Here is a 22,528-nt window from a genome sequence, read left to right on the forward strand (position 1 = left end):
CTACCCAAGGATGTAGCAAGAAGCAGTAAAGTGACCATAAAGGGCAAGGTAATTTTCCATCTTTTTCTTTTTCTTTTTCTCTTTTTCTTTTTCTTTTTCTTTTTCTTTTTCTTTTTCTTTTTCTTTTTCTCTTTTCCTTTTTACTTTTTCTCTTTTTCCATTTTTCTTTTTCTTTTTCTCTTTTCCTTTTAACTTTTTCTCTTTTTCCATTTTTTCTCTTTCTTTCTTTTTCTTTCTTTTTATTTTTTCTTTTTTTCTTTTTCTTTTCTCATCTTCCCTTTCTTTTTCAAGGACAGAGAAAAAGTTACTATCGGACAAACAGCTTATCTATCAGTGGGGTTTATTCACACACCAACACAGAGTAATTATGCCCAGAACTCCCATTAACATCCCACAAACCGACAGCATAATAGCTTCCTTTCTTTAACATGCAACCAAAATAGGTTAATAAATAAGTTTAGTTCCAGTCATAGCCCACTTTCTGACTTAGCCTCCTGCATTCCCTCTTTTACAAATATGGAATCCATTGAATTTTGGAACAGAAAAACCATGAGGAATAAGTTAATCTGCCAGACACTCCAATCAACAATCTGCACTGTAAATCTATTTAAAGCTGCATCTATTATGTTCTGAAGTTCAGCTGAACTGTGAAAGGGCACATGACTGAAATCACTGTGTTTGAGTTGACTCACAGTTAAGTGTAGATGGGAGTTGCTTGGCTCATCACAAGTTTCTGCTTCTGATTCAGGCCTTCTAAAGCCACTTCAGTTTTTGAAGGCTTGGTCGGTTGGCCTAAGGGTGTACAGATATCCAGTGACGAGAGGAATTGCAAGAGTTGCATCCCTCTGTATTGGCAGTCAACTGAGAAAAGGGGGAGCAAACTGGATGCATCCTCTTTTCCCTTTGAGAGCAGGAGGCTTTATTATCCCCATGTTACAGACAAGGATAATGGAACAAAAACGTTAGCGATCAGGTGCTTTGAAGCGCCAGCTAAAAATGTCCTGCTCCGAGTTACATAGGGAGTTGGGGTGATGTAGCCAAAAATGAAGCACAGGCGTGTATTGTCCCTTGCTACTCTCTTAACTTCTAGACAACATTGTCATGGAAGGAAACACTGTTTATCTGCCTAGTAACTGTCTATTTTAATCTGTAAGAGCAAACAATGTAAACAAAATGAGCAAACAGAAGCAGGCTTGTACAGAACAATTTGCAGACTTGTTTTCTAGTGGAAGATTCCACAGACCACCCAGGCTTTGCTCTAGTCCTTTTCTCAACCACGGAGCATCTAATTAAATCCCTCTCCATTCCTGACTCTTAAGTGGAGGAGAGCCTACAGTCCTGTACAGTTTCTTTCCAGATGGAAATACATAATTTAACAGAGGTGCAGCTGAGAGGGAGAAGTGGGCCCAAAGCAGTATTAGCATCTGCCACAAATTGCATTGAATGAAGATGCCCTTAATGAAGATGTAGAATAAAAAGAAGATTAAAACCAGTTTTTAGTTTTCTAAGCCCCTTCTAAGATTGCAGAGTGCCAGGCAACAAAAACCTCGGAGTAAAACTGAATTGCTATCTCAGTCACTTTAGCGATACCAAGAATTGTTTGGTTTTGCTACACATCATCAGTATCAGGTCACGACATTTTGTCCCATTGCATCCTACAACTTTGTTCCACATACACATATATATATAGATAAAGTTACTAGGCACCTTATTTACTACTCCTCTACTCACAACATGAGGTAAGGTAACTGTTCTTACCACTGTTTTGTAGATGGAGAACAAAAGTACACAGGGAGTGGCTTGTCAGTGGCAAGTGAACCTGCTTACCTTGATAAAACCATAACTTCTTCTATACGCTTCTCTTCAAAGAGGTTTGGGACTGGGGGAAAAATTTTGTCAGGATATCAGCTGTCTCATTTTCAGAACTGGACATCATTGTATATGTCCACGTAAATGAGAAAGTACATAGCAATGCAGAGATGCTTTGCATTCCATGCTTCTTGAAGAGGCTGTAAGGGGTTTGTGGAAATGTGCTACAGGGACAAGGGCTTTGGCTCCACTACTGCCATACTGAGAAATAGTCCAGTTTGGAAGTTAACCCACTTTATTGGTCTGGACAGAAAAAAAATGGGGATGCTGGCAGCATTTATGCACCAACTCAAATATTTTGTTTAGGGGCCAGAAGACGTGAAGGATACAGCATCCAACATCTGGGCCTGAGACTACATTCTGATGAGGTCAAGGGAAGCTGAGTTCAGAAATATCTTGAAGCTTTCTTTGTGTCATCTCACTTCTGGGATACTTTAGTCAATGAAACAATGGTATAATTTATACAAGTTGAGAGCAGAGTAGGAAATTACCCTTTTGTTGCTTCTCTTGGGCTAACTGTGGCTTGCAACACAAGTCAAAATCATTGCAGCAGAATGCGTTGCTTTCCTTTTCTTGATTTGCTCTCCTCCTCTTTATGATGAAGCCAGCAAAGGGTCTCCTCCAAGAGGAGGTGCAGTCCTGGTACGTAGCTCTCCCTGTGTTCGGAGCAGATATTGGGCCACCAGTGCATGCACACAAGACAGTGTCAGTTGTAATGGTGTGTAGCACTCTGAGATATCTGAGTTGCACAAAGGATGGAGAGGAAGGAAGACCAACTGTGTGCAGCCATCCTTTCTAATTAAATTCCTGCAGTTAAAAATAACTACTGGAAGCTGGTGCTTCTGGCACATCCAGAGCGTCACCTTCCCAAGTATCTTTTTCTGGCCTCAGCCGTAGGAAGTTGAAAATGTGATCTGCTGTGTAATAGTGCAGCATATTCTTGGCCAAACTCCTCATCATTTTTTACCTCTTACATTTATGGGTAGCTTACAAATGTCATATGCCTCCTTTTCTTCTTTAAAGCTAGCCTCTGCAGAACCAGGTATCATCCTGGCTGCTGTGGAACGTAACATTCTCCAGAGTTTGTTCACATCAGTTCTAGATATGGTGAGAGATAAGGCAAATTTGGCTCCCAAGCCCCTTGCCTACTTAGTTACCGAGAAATGCCAATTGCAGTAATGTTGACATTGAACTTAGACCTGGTTTCCTCCAACAGAGTTTTCGTTGTCAAGTAATTTTGGTCACTACAGAAACTAGAAAGGCTTGCTTTGAATTGGTGATATTGCATAATTAGGTTTTCAAAAGAACAAGAACAGAGAAATGAGAATAGTGGGGAAATCAGCTTCTTGCTTTTGCAAATCCTAACCACAGAATGCCAGAAGTTTTATTTCTTACCAAGAATAAAGGAGTTAATCTTTCATACCCTGTCCCATGGACAGAATACATTTTACAGCTTCAACTAGACAAATGGAAGGAAGCTAAAACCGTAAGTTTTGGTGATTGATGGCAGTAACCTGTAGGAATGCTTTTGATGGCCAGTTTGCAGTTGAGCGTAATGATTTTGTCACTTTTCTCAGGGTTTTGTTTTGTGCCTGTGTGTGTAGAGATAGAGATACAGATATGAACCCAGCTATTCTAGAACAACTCAGCTGTAGAAAAGCACATTCCCAACTTCTGGCAGCAATGTTTGTCAACTGCCCAAATGGCAAAGGAGTATTGGTTTTATTCATGTCAAAGCACAAATAGACACAGAAATACAGGGGAAAGGTAAGGAAAGTCTCTAGAAGTTTGTGCCTCATTATTAGTGTCTGTGATTTTGTTACTGAAATAATTAAGCAGGCAGTTATGTTCATTGGAAAGATCCATTTTACAGGGAATCAGCAGGGAATGCCTTGGTGCTCACCTGCTGCTGAAGAGCACGAGCGAGGTGCAGGAGCCCTGTTTTCTGCACTCCTGCCTCCCAGGTCAAGGACAACAGAATGGGTGGGTAGCAGAGAACAATACTCTAGAGCAGAGCAGCAGTTCTGGCTGGTAGGTCCCATCTTGCTGAACTTAGAGAGAGGAGCTACAACTCAAATATTCATCAAAAAGATTAGACAAACTCAGTAGGAAAAAGAATGCAAGGAGCTGGCAAGAGGACAATGCTAGAGTGAGCTCAGACAAAAAAAAACCTCCTGAAGTTTAGTGGTTTTTTTTTCCCTCCAGGATATGTAGTTCAGAGGTAGGCGGGAGCAATGGCCAGCCAACAAAGGCTAGATACTGTGGTTTTGAAAGAGGCACTCCAGCATATGGAGCTTTCGTGTAAAAAAAGAATGGTTTTTTGATCAGTTCCAGGCGAGATGGCAGTTGTGTCATTCTGAGTGCATCTCGTCAGATTAGATGGGATCACTAAGAGTCTTTTGGCATTTTCAGTCTGAGAGAAAAAACACACATGTGGCTAGTGAAATTGCCCAGCAAGGAGATTTACTCCTTCTGACTTGGCTGTTAGATGATGGGGTTCTGAAGCCATGTCAGGCCCTGATGTGATACTGGGTAAGACAGTTGGTGACAATTTGGCTGGTTCTCTCCTGGTTGGGGAGCTCATTGTTTGAAAGGGAAACCCACTGCCAGTATTTGCAGCGTACTATCAGAATGACATCATATATTCTGGGCAGGGCTTGGGCTGTAGTTTAATTTGTTTGTTATATGAAATTTGTGAATTAACACATAAGCGTGAGCTTTGTTAGGAAGAAATTACAAGTTGTCATGAGTGTGACGTGAATAATGAAGGGAGTGAAGTACTTCTTAAGGAAATGAGATAAGTGAAGCTTTTGATTAGAGTAGGAGAGTAGCTGCATGTTGTTGAGGCTTGATAAACCAGTTTGAGAAGTAGAAATCAACTTTCTGAAGAGCTGCTATATTTAGTGCTGAGCTTCAACCATGAGTCTGTTTCCATGCAGGTTCAAGCTTTGGGAACGGTAGATACAGCTCCTGTAGCATGCAACTGAAAGTCCGTCTTATTTCTGTTAGTGGCAATGCCTGCGTGCTTCCTTGTTGTTGGCACATCTTGGTATGTATGCTGTTCTTTGCAAGAGTAAGAGTGCCACTGGAGAGTTTTGGATTGAGCTGAAGCGTAATGAGTTTTCCTGTACTGTGTTTCATATGTCATAAGTTTTCTATATGCACTCCAGAAAAAAAAAAAAAACAAGTGTGGAGGGTTTCCTCTGCTGCTTTTGAGTTTCTCTGTGAGGTATGAACTTTTAAATCAAATGAAAGGAGGTCGCAGATCATAGCTCAAGTGTGAAACCTGGGAAGAAGCAGGTACCAAGGCAAAAGCTAACTGAAGCTAAACTGAAAATTTACACAGAAGTGTATCCTAAATTGAAATATTCCTTGCCAAGATTGCTATCATGCTGGTAGCGCAGGGATCAGAGGAGTAGTGAATTGTTTGGTTGATGGGAATCTCACAGGTTCAGCAACATGGATCTGTTGTTTTCAGAATAGTGTGTGGAGTTCCTGGTTCAGCGCTCTTACTCCATTGTGTAAGAAAGAAATAAATTCGTCACCTCTCATTAATGCTATCTGGAGTTGAAAGGAGTTTATATGAGCATCATCACACTGAATTGTTTCGATGATTCAGAAAACAGAATGCTCCCTATGGGTAAATACTTTGTTGGCTTTCTGAGGTTAGTCTATAACACAGAATAATTTTCTTCCCCGGTGCTGAGTGGCATCCTGGTATATTATTACCTGGCAGAATGAAGCTCTCCCGTGCTCCCTCCCAGACTTCATTGGTGTGCACTAAGAGAAAGCCATGACCTCACAGACACCTTACAGTATTTTTCTTGTAAACAGCAAGGTGGGAGTTCCTCTGTTCTGATCCTGACAGAGAGTCTAGCAGAGGTGTGGGCAACTTGCGGAGGTCCACTTAGTAATTTTGGATACCTCAGTTTTGGAGCTCCCAAACTGCGCCTCATTTTCAAAGGATAGGTAGCTCATGTGGCTCCTGTTAAAGTCTGTGCAAGATCAGGAGTTCTGGATTCGGCCTACAGATGTCTCAAAGTGGGGATGTCTAACATTCTTAATCTTAAGTTGGGTTCATTTCCCATCACGTGAAATGAGAGCACTATTACCTGCCTTCCACAGAGATGCTGTGTAGGGCCTTTGAAATGTAAAGCAGGGCTGTGTGATATTGCCAGATCTCTAGGTACTTTCGGCTGTGCTTTTTAGATGACATACAAATTAAAAATTGTACAGTTGTGAATGTTATATGTTTTATTTCCAACGTTCGCCACAAACCGGATAACTTCTCTGGGGAATTCATGCATGTGTAATGCTTGTTGCTCATCTTTTTAGAAACAGTGAATAAATGTAGTAGGATGTTTCGGAAAGGAAAGAAAATGCATGCAGGAGGCCTTGTATCACGATTAATCTCTCAGGAATGCAGAGGGTTAACGGTCAGGCTGATTAACCACTGTTAATGAACCATCAGGAAATCTGTCAGGAAGTGGGTAAAAATTCCTGACGGCTGATGTGAACCATTGTGTGGTGTGCTTTGGTTTTGATGTTTCCCAACAGATGGGGGTAGCGTAGGTACACAGTGGGTGTAGTGTAGTTACCTCTAAGTTCTCAAGACATGTACAGGGCCAGACGACATGCTGCCCTTGTTCAGCTTGACTAAGTGAGCAAGAAATTTGCCCCATGCATGGCTGTGCAAGTACGATGCAAGATAAATGCAACAAAGTCAAGGATTGCTCCTTCCTATGGCTTCCCAGAAGAGAGTCTGGAAAGGATACAGAAAGGAAGCATGATCGTTCCCTCATTCCTCTGGTCTGAGCCCACAGGGTGCAGGGGGAAGAGCGAAACAGGCGGCTTTCCCTGTGTGGACAAGGAGCCAGAGTATTACGACTTGGATACACAGCTAAGTTAATGAACTGCCCGGTGTTGACCGAGGGTGAGGTTTCACAGTTGGCTTAAGCTGATCCAAGCTCATGCTGCTGCTGAAAAGAGTGTTTCTAACCTTTTTCTCCTTTGCATTGGGCTAGCTATCATGTGGTAATACAGCAGCTTGCTGAGCTGAGTGGAAACTAAAGTTTCTTGGTCAGTGTTGGCTGGCTTAGTCTTCAGATGGATCAGGGAACTAATCTGCCTCACTGCTTGGCTGCACGAGTGCTAGATCTGATGTAGGGGAGGATGTGGGAACATGAGACGAGGACAAAAACATGAGTGGGGATTGAGCCTTTCAGCAATAACATAACCATGGATTGGCTTAAGCCTATTATGAAACTGCAGTCTGAATCACTGGGATTAAGAGTGCACTGTCAACCTACAGGGAATGCAAATGAAAATGTGTTAGCTTACACCTCCCGGCGTTGTTAAACAGTGGCTGAACACGGCCATTGTGCGCGTGGCTGGGAGGAAGGAGCGTATGGTGGGGCAGCAGCATAACAGTTCCCCGTGACTTGGTCTGGAGTACGCAGACTGCATCAGACAGCATCGGTGTGTGTTTGGGGAAGGCAGAGGGGAGGAAGAAAGGAACAGACGAGCACTGCTACCATGGATTCTCTCTATGTATTTTCCTTTGGCTTAGGATAACATGTTCTAGCTTGTCTTTGTGACAAGGTTGCAGAAACACTCAGTTACCAGAGCACAGGTTAAGCACAGTAATGCAGCTCTGGATCCAGACTCCGAAGGTTTGGGGCACCGTGTGCTTCTCCTAGTACTTCCTATGAGTCTCCTTTATCTTCTACCCAAGTAGCTTTGCAGTGCTCTCTGGTCTGCACCAAAAGCCTGACTTAGACCTAAAAAGGCAAGCCTTGCTATTTGTTTCAAGTTCTTTTGGTTTTTATTGAAAAATTTGGTAGTTTGATGTTAAGGACTTTTAATCGTTTTGTTCTGGCTCAAAACTCCATGCATAGATATAGGAATAATTATGCTAGTGGAAAATCTCTTGTAATTTTCAAATATTTCAGGTTTTAGAGGTTTGTGACCAAAGGTCTGCTCCTGTAACTGAAGCTGTACAGAGCCCCGCCAGTATCTGTAGGGTGCCCTACAAAGATGGCAATCCATCCACACAGGATCAGCAACCCCAGACACCATAGGATTGTCACCCTTGTTAGGCCTGGAGCTTAGGAAATAGTTTGAAGACAGTAAAATTAGTTTAATTTCAGGAGAGTTTCAAGATAGTGGAGTTAGTTTAATTTAAAGACTGTCTTAATTCAAACTGCCAAAATATCTCTCTGGTGAAATATAGGGAAAAATGGGGAAGGGGGAATATTACACACCCCTCCCCCCCCCCAAAAAAAAAAAAAAGTCTTGCACAGGCAAATAAACGCAAAAGTCAAAAAACACCCAGTAACATTTCCAGAAATAAACCATTCTCCATCATATAGAGGATAAACATGAGCTCTTTCAGAGAGAAGGAAATCATAAAAATAAAGACAAAAAAAAAAAAAAGCTGTATAACTGATCCAACCACTGTTACCAAGGGATATTTTATTCCCTGAGCATTTCAGCTGAAATTATCTCTTAGCTGAGACATGGACCTTCTTGGCACAAGAGTGTCTGAATATATCCTGAAGGCTGGAGATGTTTCTCCAGTTCCACTAGTAACCTTTCATCACATCACAGCCCAGGGATTCTAGGATCCTTGTAGGGAGACATAGGCTTTCCCCACTTATGAGGAATGGATAGTGAGTGTCTTCACTGACATGTTTTTGTTACGTAGGACTAATTTGTAGTTTGGGTACAGCGTAGGCAGGGGTATAGCAAGGAATGTTGAGCAGATGTGACACAGAGCGATAACATCCTTAGCATAATCCAGTATCACACAGTTACGGAGTGTGATATTCCTACAACAGGAATTCTCCAAGGCCCAGTTCCTTTGACAGAGCTGGGCATCTCTGCATTGCCATGCATTTAGACTGCACTAAATCATTGTAATCCTCAGGCTTCATTCATTTGTGCACTGCTGTGAATGTTCCTAGGAGACTATAAGCATCATTGCAACCAATATTGTTGATTCTACATTATAATGTAGTTTTTGCCAGCTTTTGGATTGATTTTTTGATTTATTCACTAAGTGAAGAATTTGTCATTACAGGCATGCCTAATGTTTCTCTTGTACTGCTGTACAACACATTGTTCCTTTTAGGACTTGGCAACATGCTCTTACAATGTATTTAATGGAATGAATCCATGTAGTACCCACAGTGCACATGGCCTGTGACTTCTTGAAAAATCACCCGAGGAAGGTTTTCTGAGGTTCAGTAACAATGTCAGGCTTCAGGAGCCAGAGCTCTGACCTGTTCTTACATGCTTGTCATTACTCTTGCCCAAGAGGACAGGGTGGGAGGGCGAAGGCTGAGCAAGAGGTTGCCCTGGAACAAGGCAGTGCAACAGCTGCACCACTGTGAACTGTAGCTTTTGGCCTCTTGGCCTCCAAACTTTTTTGGTGAACAAGTCATCTTATTGTAGAAGTGAAATGCATCCTATTATTCTAGGCATGATAGATTGAAAAATGCTTTACTTGCTGGAAAGACAGTTGAACAATATAGTTTCCACTTACAAAGCACTTTCCTTAAAAAGCTTCTCAGGGCAGCATCGTATATAGTTATACTAAAGTTGTGAACCAGCTTCTGACAAATCAGGACTAACAAAAGCTAAGGTATAAATAGAAGTGTTTTCATGGGTTTTCTCTTCTCTAGAGGCACAGAATCTCAGTCAGTGCTGGACTGTAACAAACAGAAATGCCCTTTTCCAGACACACAGGAAAACAAGGACCTTCCAGACTAGTGGCACAGAATGTAAATAGGTTTTCAAAACTGCTTCAAAACCATAAAACTTAGTCAAAACCTTAACATTTGCATCTTGAAAGACCCATGCCATATCAGACAATTTTAAAAATCCAGTTCTTTTTGTTTTATTTCATACAAACTAGCATCTCCTGCTTTAGAGAGGGGTTAAATAAGTTAATTTTTTTTTGTAATTAAGGAATTAATTGTTTCCAGGCACTCAAGGATATGAGGATTATCTCAAAGTCTGCAATGTATTAGGATTCCTGGAAGACAAATGCTGAAGAATGTAAAATATTACATATTCTGTGTTTATATTTTGTCAGTGGACAGAATAAATGCACCTTACTGATAATTTTCAGAATTCATTATTTTTGCAAAGTAGGCTTTTTTTTTCTTCTTCCAGCAGGTTTTGAAACAGCTAAATGTAAAGCTAATATTTGCTGATCCAGTGTTTGGATAATCTTGATTTTACTCTGGGCCTGTTCCTTCTTCTGCTCCATGCTGATCTTTTCTGAATCTACCAAACCCAGTGTAGTTTAATCCACAGTACCAAAGAGGGAAGGTCTGTTTCTGTAAGCTAAAAATAGTTCTTATTGCTGTTAACCTTGCAGCTGAATCAGTTCTGCTATTGCTCTTTAAGTCATGTTTGACCAGTCACGTCTGCACAGACCTGAAGCAGGACTGAACAGGGTATCTCCATAATCAGTCTGATGCCTGCCGCTGTTTTCAGTGTAGTGGCTCCTATATTGAAAACACCCCGCACACAAAACGTTCACTTACCAACAGCTGAATTTATGATACCTTTGGGGTCTGTAGTAGCTGAGCTTTAGAGACACTGACTGCTTCAGTCTATGTATGGGAAGTAAGGATTTTAGCAAAAGTTTACTGGCGTCAAATCCTTCTGTATATTCTCCAGTTATCCCATAATCTTTTATCTTGCAAAAAAATACTAGGAGGCCTTTTTCCATTCTGCACGGAAATCTGCTGTTTACCCCCTTTTCCACCTTTGTAGACGTTTAACGTTGAGATCTGCAGTTGTCTCACAACCTCAGAGCATCACCCACAAGTGGAGAGGCACAATAACGTTGCAGAAAGAACTTAACGTTCTGTCTTGCCATCATCCAAACTAAGACCTGGGTGATGTGTAGTTGGTCTTTTTTTTTTGCTCCAGTAGCAAACAGTGCAGCAGTTATTTGGGGCAATTTAGTTACCTCCATTAAAAAAAAAAATTATTAAAAAACCAGTATTCCACTCCATGCTGCTGCTGGGTAATCGTTCATGCTATTTGACACAGAGATTCTGAGTATTCCTCATTAAAATAATATTTGGCCACTTCCATTGCCCAGTGATCACTGTATGAGAAATCTTTGATATAAAAATGGCAAGTCCTTCCTGCTAGAGCTAAAGCATAACAGATCTGCTTGCTGAAATTCCACTTCTGTCTGTAACAGCAGTGCCCAAAATAGCTTTAATAATTAATCATGCACCGATTAGATTATAAACCCTGAGATGGGCCGGAGATTTTTCTATTATTCATCAGACAAAAGACACTGGCAATGCTTAACTAGCAGTCACCTGCCCCTGCTCCACCTGCCATTGTGGGAGCACTCTGGAAACCAGAAGAGAGACAAAGGCCCAACAGAAATTGATAAAAACCTTTGCCTGCCCCTGGTGTGTTCAGGAATACAGAACTGTTGAAACAGGTGCTGCTACAGCTGCACGCTGGGGTGCGACTTCGCTTATTAACTTGTAATTTGCCAGGCGACAGTCTGCGTCGTACCCTGCTGCGAAGGTGATGGAAGACAGCGTCCAAACTTCAGGCTAAATGAGAGTTAAGCAGGGAGTTTTCTGGCTGGGAACACCAATGCAAACAGCTGCTGTGGAAGGGCTGGGCGAGGCGAGACAAGGCACAGCGTGGGCACCCGTATCCTGCACTCACCCCCTTGAGGGTTCCCTTGGCATTGCCGTGCTGCTCTGCCCTGTCAGCTGCTCATAGTGTTATCAACAGATTTCTGTGGAAATGGTATTTATTTGCTGGGATGATATTATATGCAGCTGATTTTAGGATAAGTAGGAGTTTTAACACTGAGAACCACTAGAACTCAAAGTTGGAAAATTACTTCCTAGCCTTAACTTCCGTTAGGAATTTTGCTCAGCTATCTTAACGAACTTTTTCCAGGCCCTTTGCTCTTGTCCCATGACTCTTGGGGCCTATTTGTTACCACTACAGAGGCAAAACCCCTCAGGGGAGATAGTCCCTATGCTAGTTCTCAAACAAAATATTACCAGCATGTCTAGTGTAACACTCTTACTGGTATAGAAGTATGATTTTAAAAAGGGGACCTTAGAAACGGTTTTATGGTACCAGCAAGAATTATCAGTCTTGCCTTAGAAATCAAGCCAGTTTTAGAGGAGGAGGGGGAAGGGACACTGTGGAATGAAATGGGAAAACAAAGTTAAAAATTATTCATGTTGCCAGTTGTTGGGGACACTACTGAACATCACAAAACAACAGTTATTGTTAAAAAGCACTCAGGAGGCCAACAGTTGTCATCCCCTGCTGATCAGAGCAGAACGAGGGGTCTCTGGGCTAGAGGGTCAGAGCAAGCCAGGGCACGGCCAGCGCCCCTGAGGGAAAAGCGTACTCCTGTTTGCCTGGGGCGGGCAGAGCATCTTGTGGGAGACACGACCTGGGGACGGGTAGCTCAGAGAACCACGGCTGCCAGAGCTCCAAGTGAATGTCACTGTCCTCCACCCGTGTAGTCAAATTCAGCACAGGTGGCAAAGCTTGCCCCAGGAATAAGAATGATTTATGTTGTAGACACAACATAGACCTTAGTGGGACCTTTTTAATCAACAGCTAAGTTCTGGAGGCATCAAAATGTATCATTCTGCAACTAGGGATTTACAGATACCACAAGCCACATGGCTTACTTTTTTCCCCTTTTCTCTATCCCTTCTACCACTGCCCTTTATGAAAAACAGAAGTTAAATGAGAGAAAAATAGCTTTAATGAAACATTCAGGTTGAGAAATCAAAATCGGACACTCCAACAACAGGAAGTTTCAAAAGCAGTGTTTAGAACAGCATGTTGCTGAACTGTAGCACACTTGCCTTTCTTTAAGCCATATTATAGTGTGTACCTTGATTCAACAGCTGGGCAGAAAGTTAGTATTGTGGCATTCATTTAACATGGCAGAACTTCATAGGCACAGAAAAGTGAATTGAACTCGACCCCTGAACAATTGCCTAACTCCTGCAACTTTTGTCTTTCCAGTAAACACATCTGCGTTGTTTCCCTGTGTTGAGTACTTTTGTTATTTTATTCTAGGGAGCTGGAGACAGTTTTGTGGGAGCACTGGCCTTCTATCTGGCATACTATCCCAAGCTGTCCATGGAGGAAATGATCAGGAAGTCTAACTGCGTCGCATCAGTGAGCGTCCAGACATCAGGGACACAATCTTCATATCCTTACAGGAAGGACTTGCCTCAAGACCTTTTCTAATTGACACTGTCTAGCTCAGCGTACTCATTTTATCTTATCCCAGACAACATTATTCTCCTGACTGCACCGAGGTTCTCTGCCAACTGGAAAGACCAGGAAAGTCTCTTTGCTTCTTATTGAAGGAATCCTCTTAGTTCTTGTTCTGCCACAGTAAGATGGGGTGGAGGTGGTGGGTCTTTCAAACGCAGCACAGCAGGTCTCTCTGGCCCCACACATAGCCACTGGGCTTGTGGCCATCCCACACAATGCACTACACTGAACTACACTACATTTACAGCAGAACGTCTGGAGGGTATTGGGCTCCTGGTAATATTTTTACTTGATTTTATCGGAACTTCTGATGTGCGATGCCAGCACATGAAGCAGAGCATTAGCGTCGAGATTGCAACTTAAGTCTTTGGCTGCAAACACCAAGGCCAGCGTTTGCCCCGTAACAAAGCACTTATGTCGAGCCCTGGCCCATCTGTTCCCATGCACCCCAGATGTGGGCTGTGGCACTGCGCTCTGCTATTCTGCCAGCCTGTGGAAGATCCCTCGAACTGGGAAGAGGACAAGAGTGCTATTGAGGCAGACACTGAAAAATGTTTCTAGCCGTATTGCTCTAAACATAGGTGGGCTAATAGAAGAAGAAAAACTTCCAACATCAGCCAGAGAAGTACTTTGGCTATCTGTTTTTTTCATGCTTCACAAAAATCCAGAAGTGAAAAATCCATCCTTCTTACCTGACTGAAAAATAATATAGCCCTTTTAGCCATGGTCATAGCTTATCCAAAAGCTCATCTTATTTCACCGGGTTCCCATTGCTTCGTCTTTTCCTGGGAAGGAGCTGGTGCAATACTACCCCTCCAAGGAATAACACTAATTCATGGTCACTACTGTTCAATCTGTGGCTGGTAGGTTAGAAAAACTTGCAATCCTGCCATTGAATTCCTGCTGTGGAAAATGTTAATTTTATTGCCTTATAAAACAATAGTTCCTTTGAAGATTACAGCCTCTTTCACAATGGAAAACACAGACAATGGGATTTGCTATTTAATTTTTTTTTAATTGAGTACTGCAAAAATAACTCAAAAGATAAATAAATGTTACTGTGATGATCTATGTCCAGACATTAAGAATTTTCTCTCTCTACATTGTTTTATTCACAATGGCCTTCAAATCACAGGAGACGGTGATCCCAGTTCATTTCCTCTCTTTTCAGCCCATGTTGCTGATTTCTGAATCAGTGTTCACCCTGTCCTGCCCCCAAACCGTCCTCTTCTCATGCATAAATCAAGTCCAGTCATTGTTCACATAGAGCGGATTTTTCTCTTCTCTGTAAAAAGGACACGCTGTTTTGCTATAGGGGGGGAAAAAAGAATCTGTTAAGAAGCCTGAAGTGTTAAGATGCAATTCGACGAGCCTACGTCACTTTCTTCTGGCTGCCTTCGCTGCTTAAATGAGTCTGGAGCAACTGACTGGCACAGTGCTGCTGTTAACCACCTCTTAAAGGAGTTTAGTAGTGCTTTCACTTTACCACATGTAATTTTTAGTTTCTAAGAGGTCCATTTTACCTCTGTGAAAATAAGTATCAGGACTTGAGTGTCTGAAAACATTCAACAGCTGCTCTGGGTGACTATTCTGAGTCACAGTTGCTTGATGTAAGGACAAAAATAGGTTCTTCCTGCTTTCCCCTACTCATCTGTAGTTGTTCGGGCACTGATGTTGAAGAGCTGAATCTAGTTGGTCTCACAGACTGACCAAAATTTGACTAAGTGTCCTGTGGATCACTCAATGAGGCACAAACTGACCCTGCCTCCAACACCTGATGCAAATGTTAGCAAAGTCAGTTCAGCTACAGGTTAGGCACAGTCAATGCACTACTAACAAAAAAAAAACCAAAAACCAAAAAACCCAAAGCAAAGCTTTACAATGTAAAAAGTTTGAAAAGTACCGCTGTGCCAACTGCACTGCATTACATGAATTCCTTTCTGTATTACATGAATTCCTTTGAAAGCTACGCAAGAGTAATCCACACAGTAACAAAATCTCTTCTTCCACATAAAAGTTTTGCTTTAAGAAATACTGCAATTTAGTAACACATTCTGTTGCTGCAGTTAGGAGGTAGTGAAACTCGGGCACTACTGCCACTACTTCACTAAAAAGCTTCATTCTGTGGAGGTCCCACATTTTTGAGAAGTACAAAACATAAGGTGAAAATGCATGCCAAGTGAAAATACTTCCTAACATATTCCTGATGTGAGTTGGTATCTAGACTCAAATTTACTTCTCTTCACACATGCAGCACTTTCTCACATCAATTTCTCACTTGTGTTCTACTACAGGCTACAAAGATCAGAGCTTTTTTTTCTTAATTACTTCCAATTTTGTACTTCAACAACCTACTACATGTTCTGAAACAGAAGCGCTACTTAGCCTGAGCTCTCCGCTCTCTTCACATTTCCTGTGAGTTGTGAAGCTTCTGGAGGATCACTTTGCACAATGTTTCAATGCAGTTATTTAAACTTCTCTTAGTCAAGAAAATAAACCCAGTGATCTCCAATTCCCCTTCTGTATGGAATGCAGGAGAGCCATGACCTCTGTCAGCAGGAGTGCTTTGATGAGAGCATACTGCTTCTCTGGTGGTTTCTCTCACCTGCCATAACGCTCCTGTACTGTTAGATCTGAGTATGAAAAGGTTAGTCATCTAACAGGAACATAAAGTTAGGAGAAAAATAAGCTTGACCCACATAACTACTGGCCGTGCATTATGTTACCTACTTAAGAGCTGCTTAATACAGTTCTTTATTCTATAGATTTTTAAAGGTCTTTTTTGCATTAACCCTTGCATGCTATTTCTAGCATGGTCTGGTTTAAATTCTAAGTTTCTCCAAATTAAGCATTTAACATTAAATTAAGCTTTTTAATGTTAACTACAGACTGGTTCCTCCCCCAGAAAGCTGAGCTCCTAGTCACCTTTCAAGAAGCTTGGTGAGCAAAAGGCAGCTTGGCAAGTGCTCTAGCCCCCCAACAAATGAGATTCTTAAACTGAGAAAATTTGCAAGGACCAGAGGAACATAAAAGAACCCACAAATTGTCATCTGGAGAGTGGTATCATTTGTGGAGGAGAAATGACTATGTTTATTTCTTTAAAAGAAAAAGTCCACTTTGTAAGTGACGGTTAAAATGTATTGTCTGGAGCACCCATGGCAGCTTAACAGAACATTTCTATTGATGCATACTTCATGGCTGCTTGTTGGAGGTAGCACAGTCTAGCAAACCACACAAAGACACAGAATGAAAGAACTCCTCTGTCACTTTGCTTTGCCACTGACATGTGGCATGGCTGTCATCAAAGACTCTATGTGTCAGGCAAGTCATTACTTTGTTTCACTGCCACAATCTGTGAAGTCAGGGTAACATTTACTTCCCACTGGAATGTAATGAAGAACAGCAACTGTACAGTCATCTGAGTATGAAACATGTTATGACATATTCTGCTTAGAAGGGAAAAATCCTGTTATATTCAAATCTTTTGCCCCACGCAGTCAGAGAAGCTTATACAAAACAGGCTGACTTCTACCCCAAGCTCTTACCAATGGGATCGTATCTCAGCAGGACCAGTTTTTCCTGCAGTCGGAGTCTCCTGACGTTGAAACAGTAGCCCGTCTCGGCTGCACTTTTCATCCTCACCAGAATGTATCTAAAGTCACAAGGAATGTCTCTGTGTCAGGGCAAAGGCACACAGCAACAGCCCACCACGTGTCTGCCAGGGCATGGTCAAATAGATAAGCTTTCAGCATAAACAATTTGGCACAATCACATGAGATACTTCATTTCAACTCCATGGATGTTCTGGATGGGAGTCTCAATACTATACGCTAAACTTATAACACAGACAAAAAGCCCGCTATAAACCATAAACTCCAGCATCAAGTTTAAGTAAATAACTCCTGAACAAAATACAAGCCTAGAGAGAAGTTGCTCCTCCACAGAACAGTGAGAGGGGAGGAAGAAAATCAGGAAAGAAAGAAAGAAAGGAAAAAAAAAAAAAAATCAGCATACACTTGAGTCACTATAGCTTAAAAGATAATGGCAAGAGAGGAAGGATGATGGTAGTTAAAGATGTTCAGGTTGTAGATAACACTGTATCGCAGACTATCACTTCCGCATGCAGAGAGGAACCTGAGCAGATAGGATGGAACAACAGGCAGGCAAAAGGAGAAGCAGGGCCCCTTGGCACCGTCCATCCCGCTAGAGATACAGGGCTTGACATTAACCCAGCCACGGAAACCCCCTTCCCCACAGAGGGCTCTTGGTTTGTGGGGCAGACTGGCAGCAGCTGTGGTGTCCCTGGAAGGAGGGAAAGGCAGGAGAACGGGAAAGCTGCTGCCACCACCATGCCCCCACCCTGGATATACTCAAAAGATCCATGCAACTTGCCAGACAGAGGACATCTTCTGAAGTTTCAAAAGAAAGACCAAACCCTTTAACCAGTCTGTAAATTATGTCTTTCTCTTCCACTGCAATGAAGAGATGGATACATCTCTGCACATAGGCATTCAATTCATTTTCCTGGGTTTTCCTGCTTCTGATACAAAATGGTCTGTCAAAGTTAACATCAAAGAGACATCCATTCTTCCTCACTTGTTCAGCTCTGATCAGTGTACTTCCTTGTGCTCTCCCTTTTCAGCTTTGCAATCTAATTTACTGTTGAGTTCAATATAAACAGAAAAACACCGGATTCCTGCAGACCAACTGACCAAGCACAGTCTAGGGATTAACCCCAATTATTGTTCTCTCCCGTACACTACTGCAGGTGTGATGCGTAGCACCAGTAACCACACCGACTCCTTCCCCTATACCTCACCCACTTCCTCAAAGCCTCTGTGCAGTTTCTCCTTTCTGGGGGAATCAGTGGTATCAGTATGACCAGGCCTTGAAATTCTTGTGCACCACATATTTGAGGCCAAGCCCTTTCTGAACAATACACCTTGTTCAGAAAACTTGCTGCCCAATGAAGATATGTAACTAGGGGCAGAGGCAGCAAAGAATAGTGGAAAGCTATCAGGACACAGGGAGAAAACCCAAGGGGAGCACAGAGGGATAAATAATAGAAGAAGAGAACATACTCCTCAAGCATACATGGGACTATACAAAAAATGGAGAAACGAACATCGGGGGAAAAAAACAAACAAACAAACAAAAACACAAAAAAAAAGAGGCGGGGGGGAAGAAAAGGAGAGGGGGAAAAAAATTCACTACATTAACATTAGTAACACCATTTTTAAAAGCTAATTTTTCACCTCACAGAAACATCCTGCTTTGCTGTGTTTGCTTCTGCAAACAGATAACAGTAGACTGCTGAGATGTCAAATTGCTCTATTCCCTGTCAGGCACATACTTGGGAAGTGCTTTCTTAATTTAAAACCCTGACAATTGTGCAGAAATCCTACAACAGAAGAATCTCTTCAAACCCAGCAAGTCGTTGGTTCTTACTGGCTTTGTTGGGGGCTAATTCTTAAAAAAACCAACCAAACAAACAAACAAAAAAACCCAGAAAATGTACCGAAGGCCATAGTTGCCGAGCTTGTGTGGTACTAAATGTAATACACTCGCACAGAATGCAACCTCTGAGGATCAGAAGACAGAAGTGTATCAGTTTAGCCCCTTGGATTTGTCTAGCTAATTTTCTGACAAATAGGATTTTGGATCCAAGTCATTCTTTCCACATGATCTTGTCTCCTTGCATCCACCCTGTAAGAATACTGGTGTGCTGAAAGAATATATTCAAAGCCAGGCTGGATGGGGCTCTGAGCAACCTGATCTGGTTGGAGATGTCCCTGCTCCTTGCAGGGGGGTTGGACTAGATGGCCGTTAACGGTCCCTTCCAACCCAAACCATTCTATGATTCTATTCCTACCTCTCCAACCCTTAAAACACATCAGCTTTCTCTACAGGTCAAAGGACTGTGACTCAGTTTCTTCCAGAGCCCAGTAACATCTCTCCTGAGCTGGACTACAGAGCAAATTGAGATGCCCAGGGCACTGACTGCAACTCTTCCATTCCTCACATATCAACATACAAATGTGCTCAAACTGGGAAGCATTCTGCACCTTGCCTCTTTGAAAAGTTCACAGCACCTGCCCAAAGTTCAGCCCACAAACACCCACACTGTACCTGGGCTAAAAAGTATGAAAAGTAAACAAGAGGAAGATTATGTGGATAATTTACAGCCTCTCTTTAATCATAAAGCACAAAGGCATGCTTCCCCTGCACAGGGCACTTTGGATATTACAGCTCAGCTCAATGCAACAGCCCACAGGACAAAACCTGTCTTTGCTGTGATTTTAGAATCTAGTGGGGTTTTTCCCACTATTCTGTACTTACCTGTGAAAAGACAGGTGCAGGAGGACAGAGGGGACACAGCTAGATGCAAGGACTGCAATTCTCTCAGGTATATTAAAAAAATATAGAGAAGCCTAATATTTTGTAAAGTCAAACGAAGATACAGGGTGGTAGCAGAAATGAAAAACTGGTGAAAAAAACATCACTTACTTAGATTTGCTCTTGGCCACTGGTTTTTTTTTTGCAGCGTGAAGAGGAGAAATAAAAAAAAAGAAACCGTTATCATTTTATCTTGTTTCCTTTATATGCAATACATAAAGATTAAGAGTTTTCCGCTGCCTGCCTTTACAGTAGCCCCAGATTGTGCAGAGATTCACTGTCACAAAGAAACACCACTCATGCTCCCATCTATGTGCTCCCAGTTGCCTGCTCTTCCTTTCACCTTACCGCCTTTATAAGCGTCTGTGCGAGCACAGTGCCTAGCACAACAGAGTGCACTTGTTGTGCAGATGTTTTCAATATAAAGCTTCAATGCTGAATATGAACTTGCTAGATAAGTACAGTTAGGGCAGGTATGACCAATACTGCTGGTAAAAACCACAGTGCCACTCTCTTATGCCCACCCCTGCTCCAGTTCCTGCCGTAGTACCAAAACAAAGGCTGCGTGGCCATACAGTGAACCGGACCAGGGAGCTGTTCTCAGACAAGACTAACCTTCTCACAAGGATGGTTTCAGACCCCTTGAGCTAACCCGCCATGTAGCAAGAAACAGGCAGAATTATTTTTTCTGTCAGCTCAGTTATTTTAAAGTAATCATAAAACTATAACATAAATAAAAAAATCCACCAATTTTTTTAAAAAAGCTCATCTATGTTAAAGGGGGCTTATAAGAAAGATGAGGAACTTTTTAGCAGGACTTATTGTGAAAGGACAAGGGGTAATGGTTTTAAACTAGATGGAGATTGATTCAAACTGGATATAAGGAAGAAATTTTTTACTATGAGGGTGGTGGAACACTGGAACAGGTTGCCCAGAGAGGTGGTGGAAGCCCCATCCCTGGAAACATTCCAGGCCAGACTGGACGGGGCTCAGAGCAACCTGATCTGGTTGGAGACGTCCCTGCTCCTTGCAGGGGGGTTGGACTAGATGACCTTTGAAGGTCCTTTCCAGCTTGAAGTATTCTGTGATTCTGTCTGCAGCAGTCTTACTTAGGCCATCATGAGCTTCTGGCCAACCTCCTCTTGCACCATTCCCTCACCACATCTCAAGCTTCCTCATACGCCACGAAAGGGACATTTATAATGTCAGATTCTCTCCCTCCACTAACTTTCTGTTTTTCCACTCAAGAGCTGAAGCTTTTTGACCTCAGTTCTGTGGGCTCACAAGTTCTGCTTCCCTCGAGTTCCCCACCTTGGCCCCTGTCACGGGGCCGAGCACTCTGCTACCGGGTGCTCACAACCAGCCCTGCTCTTTGCCACCCTCCCTGCACGACAGCCCCATCCCTCCCCGGGGTAGCAGGAGCCCCAGCCGGCTCCATCTCCGCAAGGGAACCAGGGAAGCGGCTGAGACGGCACCCAAGGGCTGGGCACCGGCCGCCTCCCGCCCCGGCCTCGCGCCCTCCAACGGCCGCCTCCGCCCCGGCACGAGGCGGCGCGGGGCACGCCGGGAGGCGCAGGCCCCGCGCCCGAAGGAGGTGAAGTGAAGGGAAGTGAAGGGCAGGGCGCGCCCCTGGCCGCCTCCAAATCCAGCCCCGTGCCTACCGCCGCCCATCCCCGCCCCTTCCCGCACCACTCACAAGCCGCCACCGTTAGAAACATAACGCCGGTCGCCGCTGAGCCCCACCGAGTTCCCTCCCCCGCCGCAGCTGCCAGCACTTCCGAGCCGCCCGGCAGAAGCGCTTCCGGGGCGCGGGGGAGGTGTTGGGGCGGGGGCGTGGCGTTCCCGCCTGGCGGGGCGCGCTCCGGCTCCGCCCTCGCCCCCTTGCGCGCGCGGGGCGGGGCGGGGCGGGGCGGCTGTGTGGGCGGGGCGCGGCGCGGTGCGGTGCGGTGACCAGTAACGGCTGCCGGCTGCCGGCGGCGGGGAGCGGGGCGTTGGGAGGGTTCGCGGTGTGGCCCCGGCAAGCTGGAAGGAGGAGGCGCCCTTCTTCCTTCGGGTGTCGGGAAGCCTAGCGCGCTCGCACGGAGCTCTCCGCGTAGGCCCGGCCGGCCGGCCCCCGCGCTGGGGCGGCTCACGGCAGCAAGGCCTGTGTAGAGCGGGCCGCGTTCGGCTTTGGCAGCCCCACGGCCACCGCGGGCAGGAGGATGGGCCTGCGTCCCCCCGGCCGGCAGCAGGGCCGGGTCCTGCTCCGCAGCAATCTCGTCCTCTAGCGCATCTGCTAACCTGTGTTTGTTCCCTTTTGTATAAAACAGGGGGTGCTGCTATGGCATGAAACTCCCCGAGGTGTTAGGCAGGGAAACCTGTCGATATTTATGAAATCCTGTGCAAAGAAAGGCTCAAGGAGGGAATGAAGACAAGCTTTCATATTTTTCTGACCAGTTAGATAATGGACTGTAAGTTAGTATCCTCTAAAGAATTCAAAGATCTGCAGCTTACTTCTCCTTCCTCTTCCACCAACTAGGTAAACTGTTAATGAAGGAATTCAAGTCCTTGAATATTTAGCAATTACACAGGCAATAAAAATATCAGCTTGATGTATTTGTATGGAAAGCAAGACTTAGAATGTAAAATAATACACAGTCAATTAGATGTTCTATGGCACGAAAACAACTGGCTGTCCCTATAAAAGACTGGAGCAAGACAACATCTCAAGGAAAGCAGCATTGCTCGTGTCAAGTGTTTGCTTGATATGTGTTCCTTGTTTCAATTCAATTATTTCCAAATACTTCCTCTTAATGATACAACATTTCCATCTTTACTATTTGGCCTTCAGAAGTACAAATCTAGTAGTTGCATAACCTGCCCATGAACATCAGAGTGAGAACTTGAGAACATTCAGGATGATAAAATATGAGTGCTTTAAGACTTCTGCTCTTTGATCTGCATTACTGCCTCA

At 43.5% G+C, this 22,528-nt stretch overlaps 2 protein-coding genes across 3 annotated transcripts in view; one reads left to right on the forward strand and one right to left on the reverse strand.

Moving 5' to 3' along the window:
- Positions 1-14,250, forward strand: part of RBKS (ribokinase) — a 72,524-nt gene extending 58,274 nt beyond the window's left edge. The window contains exon 8 of the mRNA XM_086745928.1: positions 12,976-14,250. Coding sequence (XP_086602054.1) covers positions 12,976-13,149 — 174 coding nt within the window. The 3' untranslated portion in view covers positions 13,150-14,250. The remainder of the gene's footprint in view (positions 1-12,975) is intronic.
- On the reverse strand, positions 14,174-21,393 carry MRPL33 (mitochondrial ribosomal protein L33). Of its 2 annotated transcripts, XM_086745929.1 has the most exons (4): positions 21,272-21,393; positions 19,687-19,705; positions 16,725-16,831; positions 14,174-14,488 (listed from the first exon to the last, which is right to left on the reverse strand). In XM_086745929.1, the coding sequence occupies exons 1-4, from the start codon at positions 21,291-21,293 to the stop codon at positions 14,439-14,441; spliced, it is 198 nt and encodes a 65-aa protein (XP_086602055.1). In that variant the 5' UTR covers positions 21,294-21,393; the 3' UTR covers positions 14,174-14,438. The 2 variants fall into 2 exon arrangements, with proteins under 2 accessions (XP_086602055.1, XP_086602056.1); XM_086745930.1 differs by lacking the exon at positions 19,687-19,705 and having other exon boundaries at positions 16,725-16,850; positions 21,272-21,355.
- Between the last annotated feature and the right edge of the window lie 1,135 nt (positions 21,394-22,528).

This window comes from Chlamydotis macqueenii, chromosome 3, assembly GCF_036417535.1.
Source record: "Chlamydotis macqueenii isolate bChlMac1 chromosome 3, bChlMac1.mat, whole genome shotgun sequence".
Taxonomy (NCBI): Eukaryota; Metazoa; Chordata; class Aves; order Otidiformes; family Otididae; genus Chlamydotis; species Chlamydotis macqueenii.

Bases quoted from the DNA above. Each gene is read 5' to 3' on its own strand.
- MRPL33 (XM_086745929.1), bottom strand. From the start codon at position 21,293: ATGTTTCTAACGGTGGCGGCTT. The intron at 14,489-16,724 runs GTAAGAGCTTGG...CCCCCCCTATAG, and splicing joins GCTGAGATACGATCCCATTG to CAAAACAGCGTGTCCTTTTT.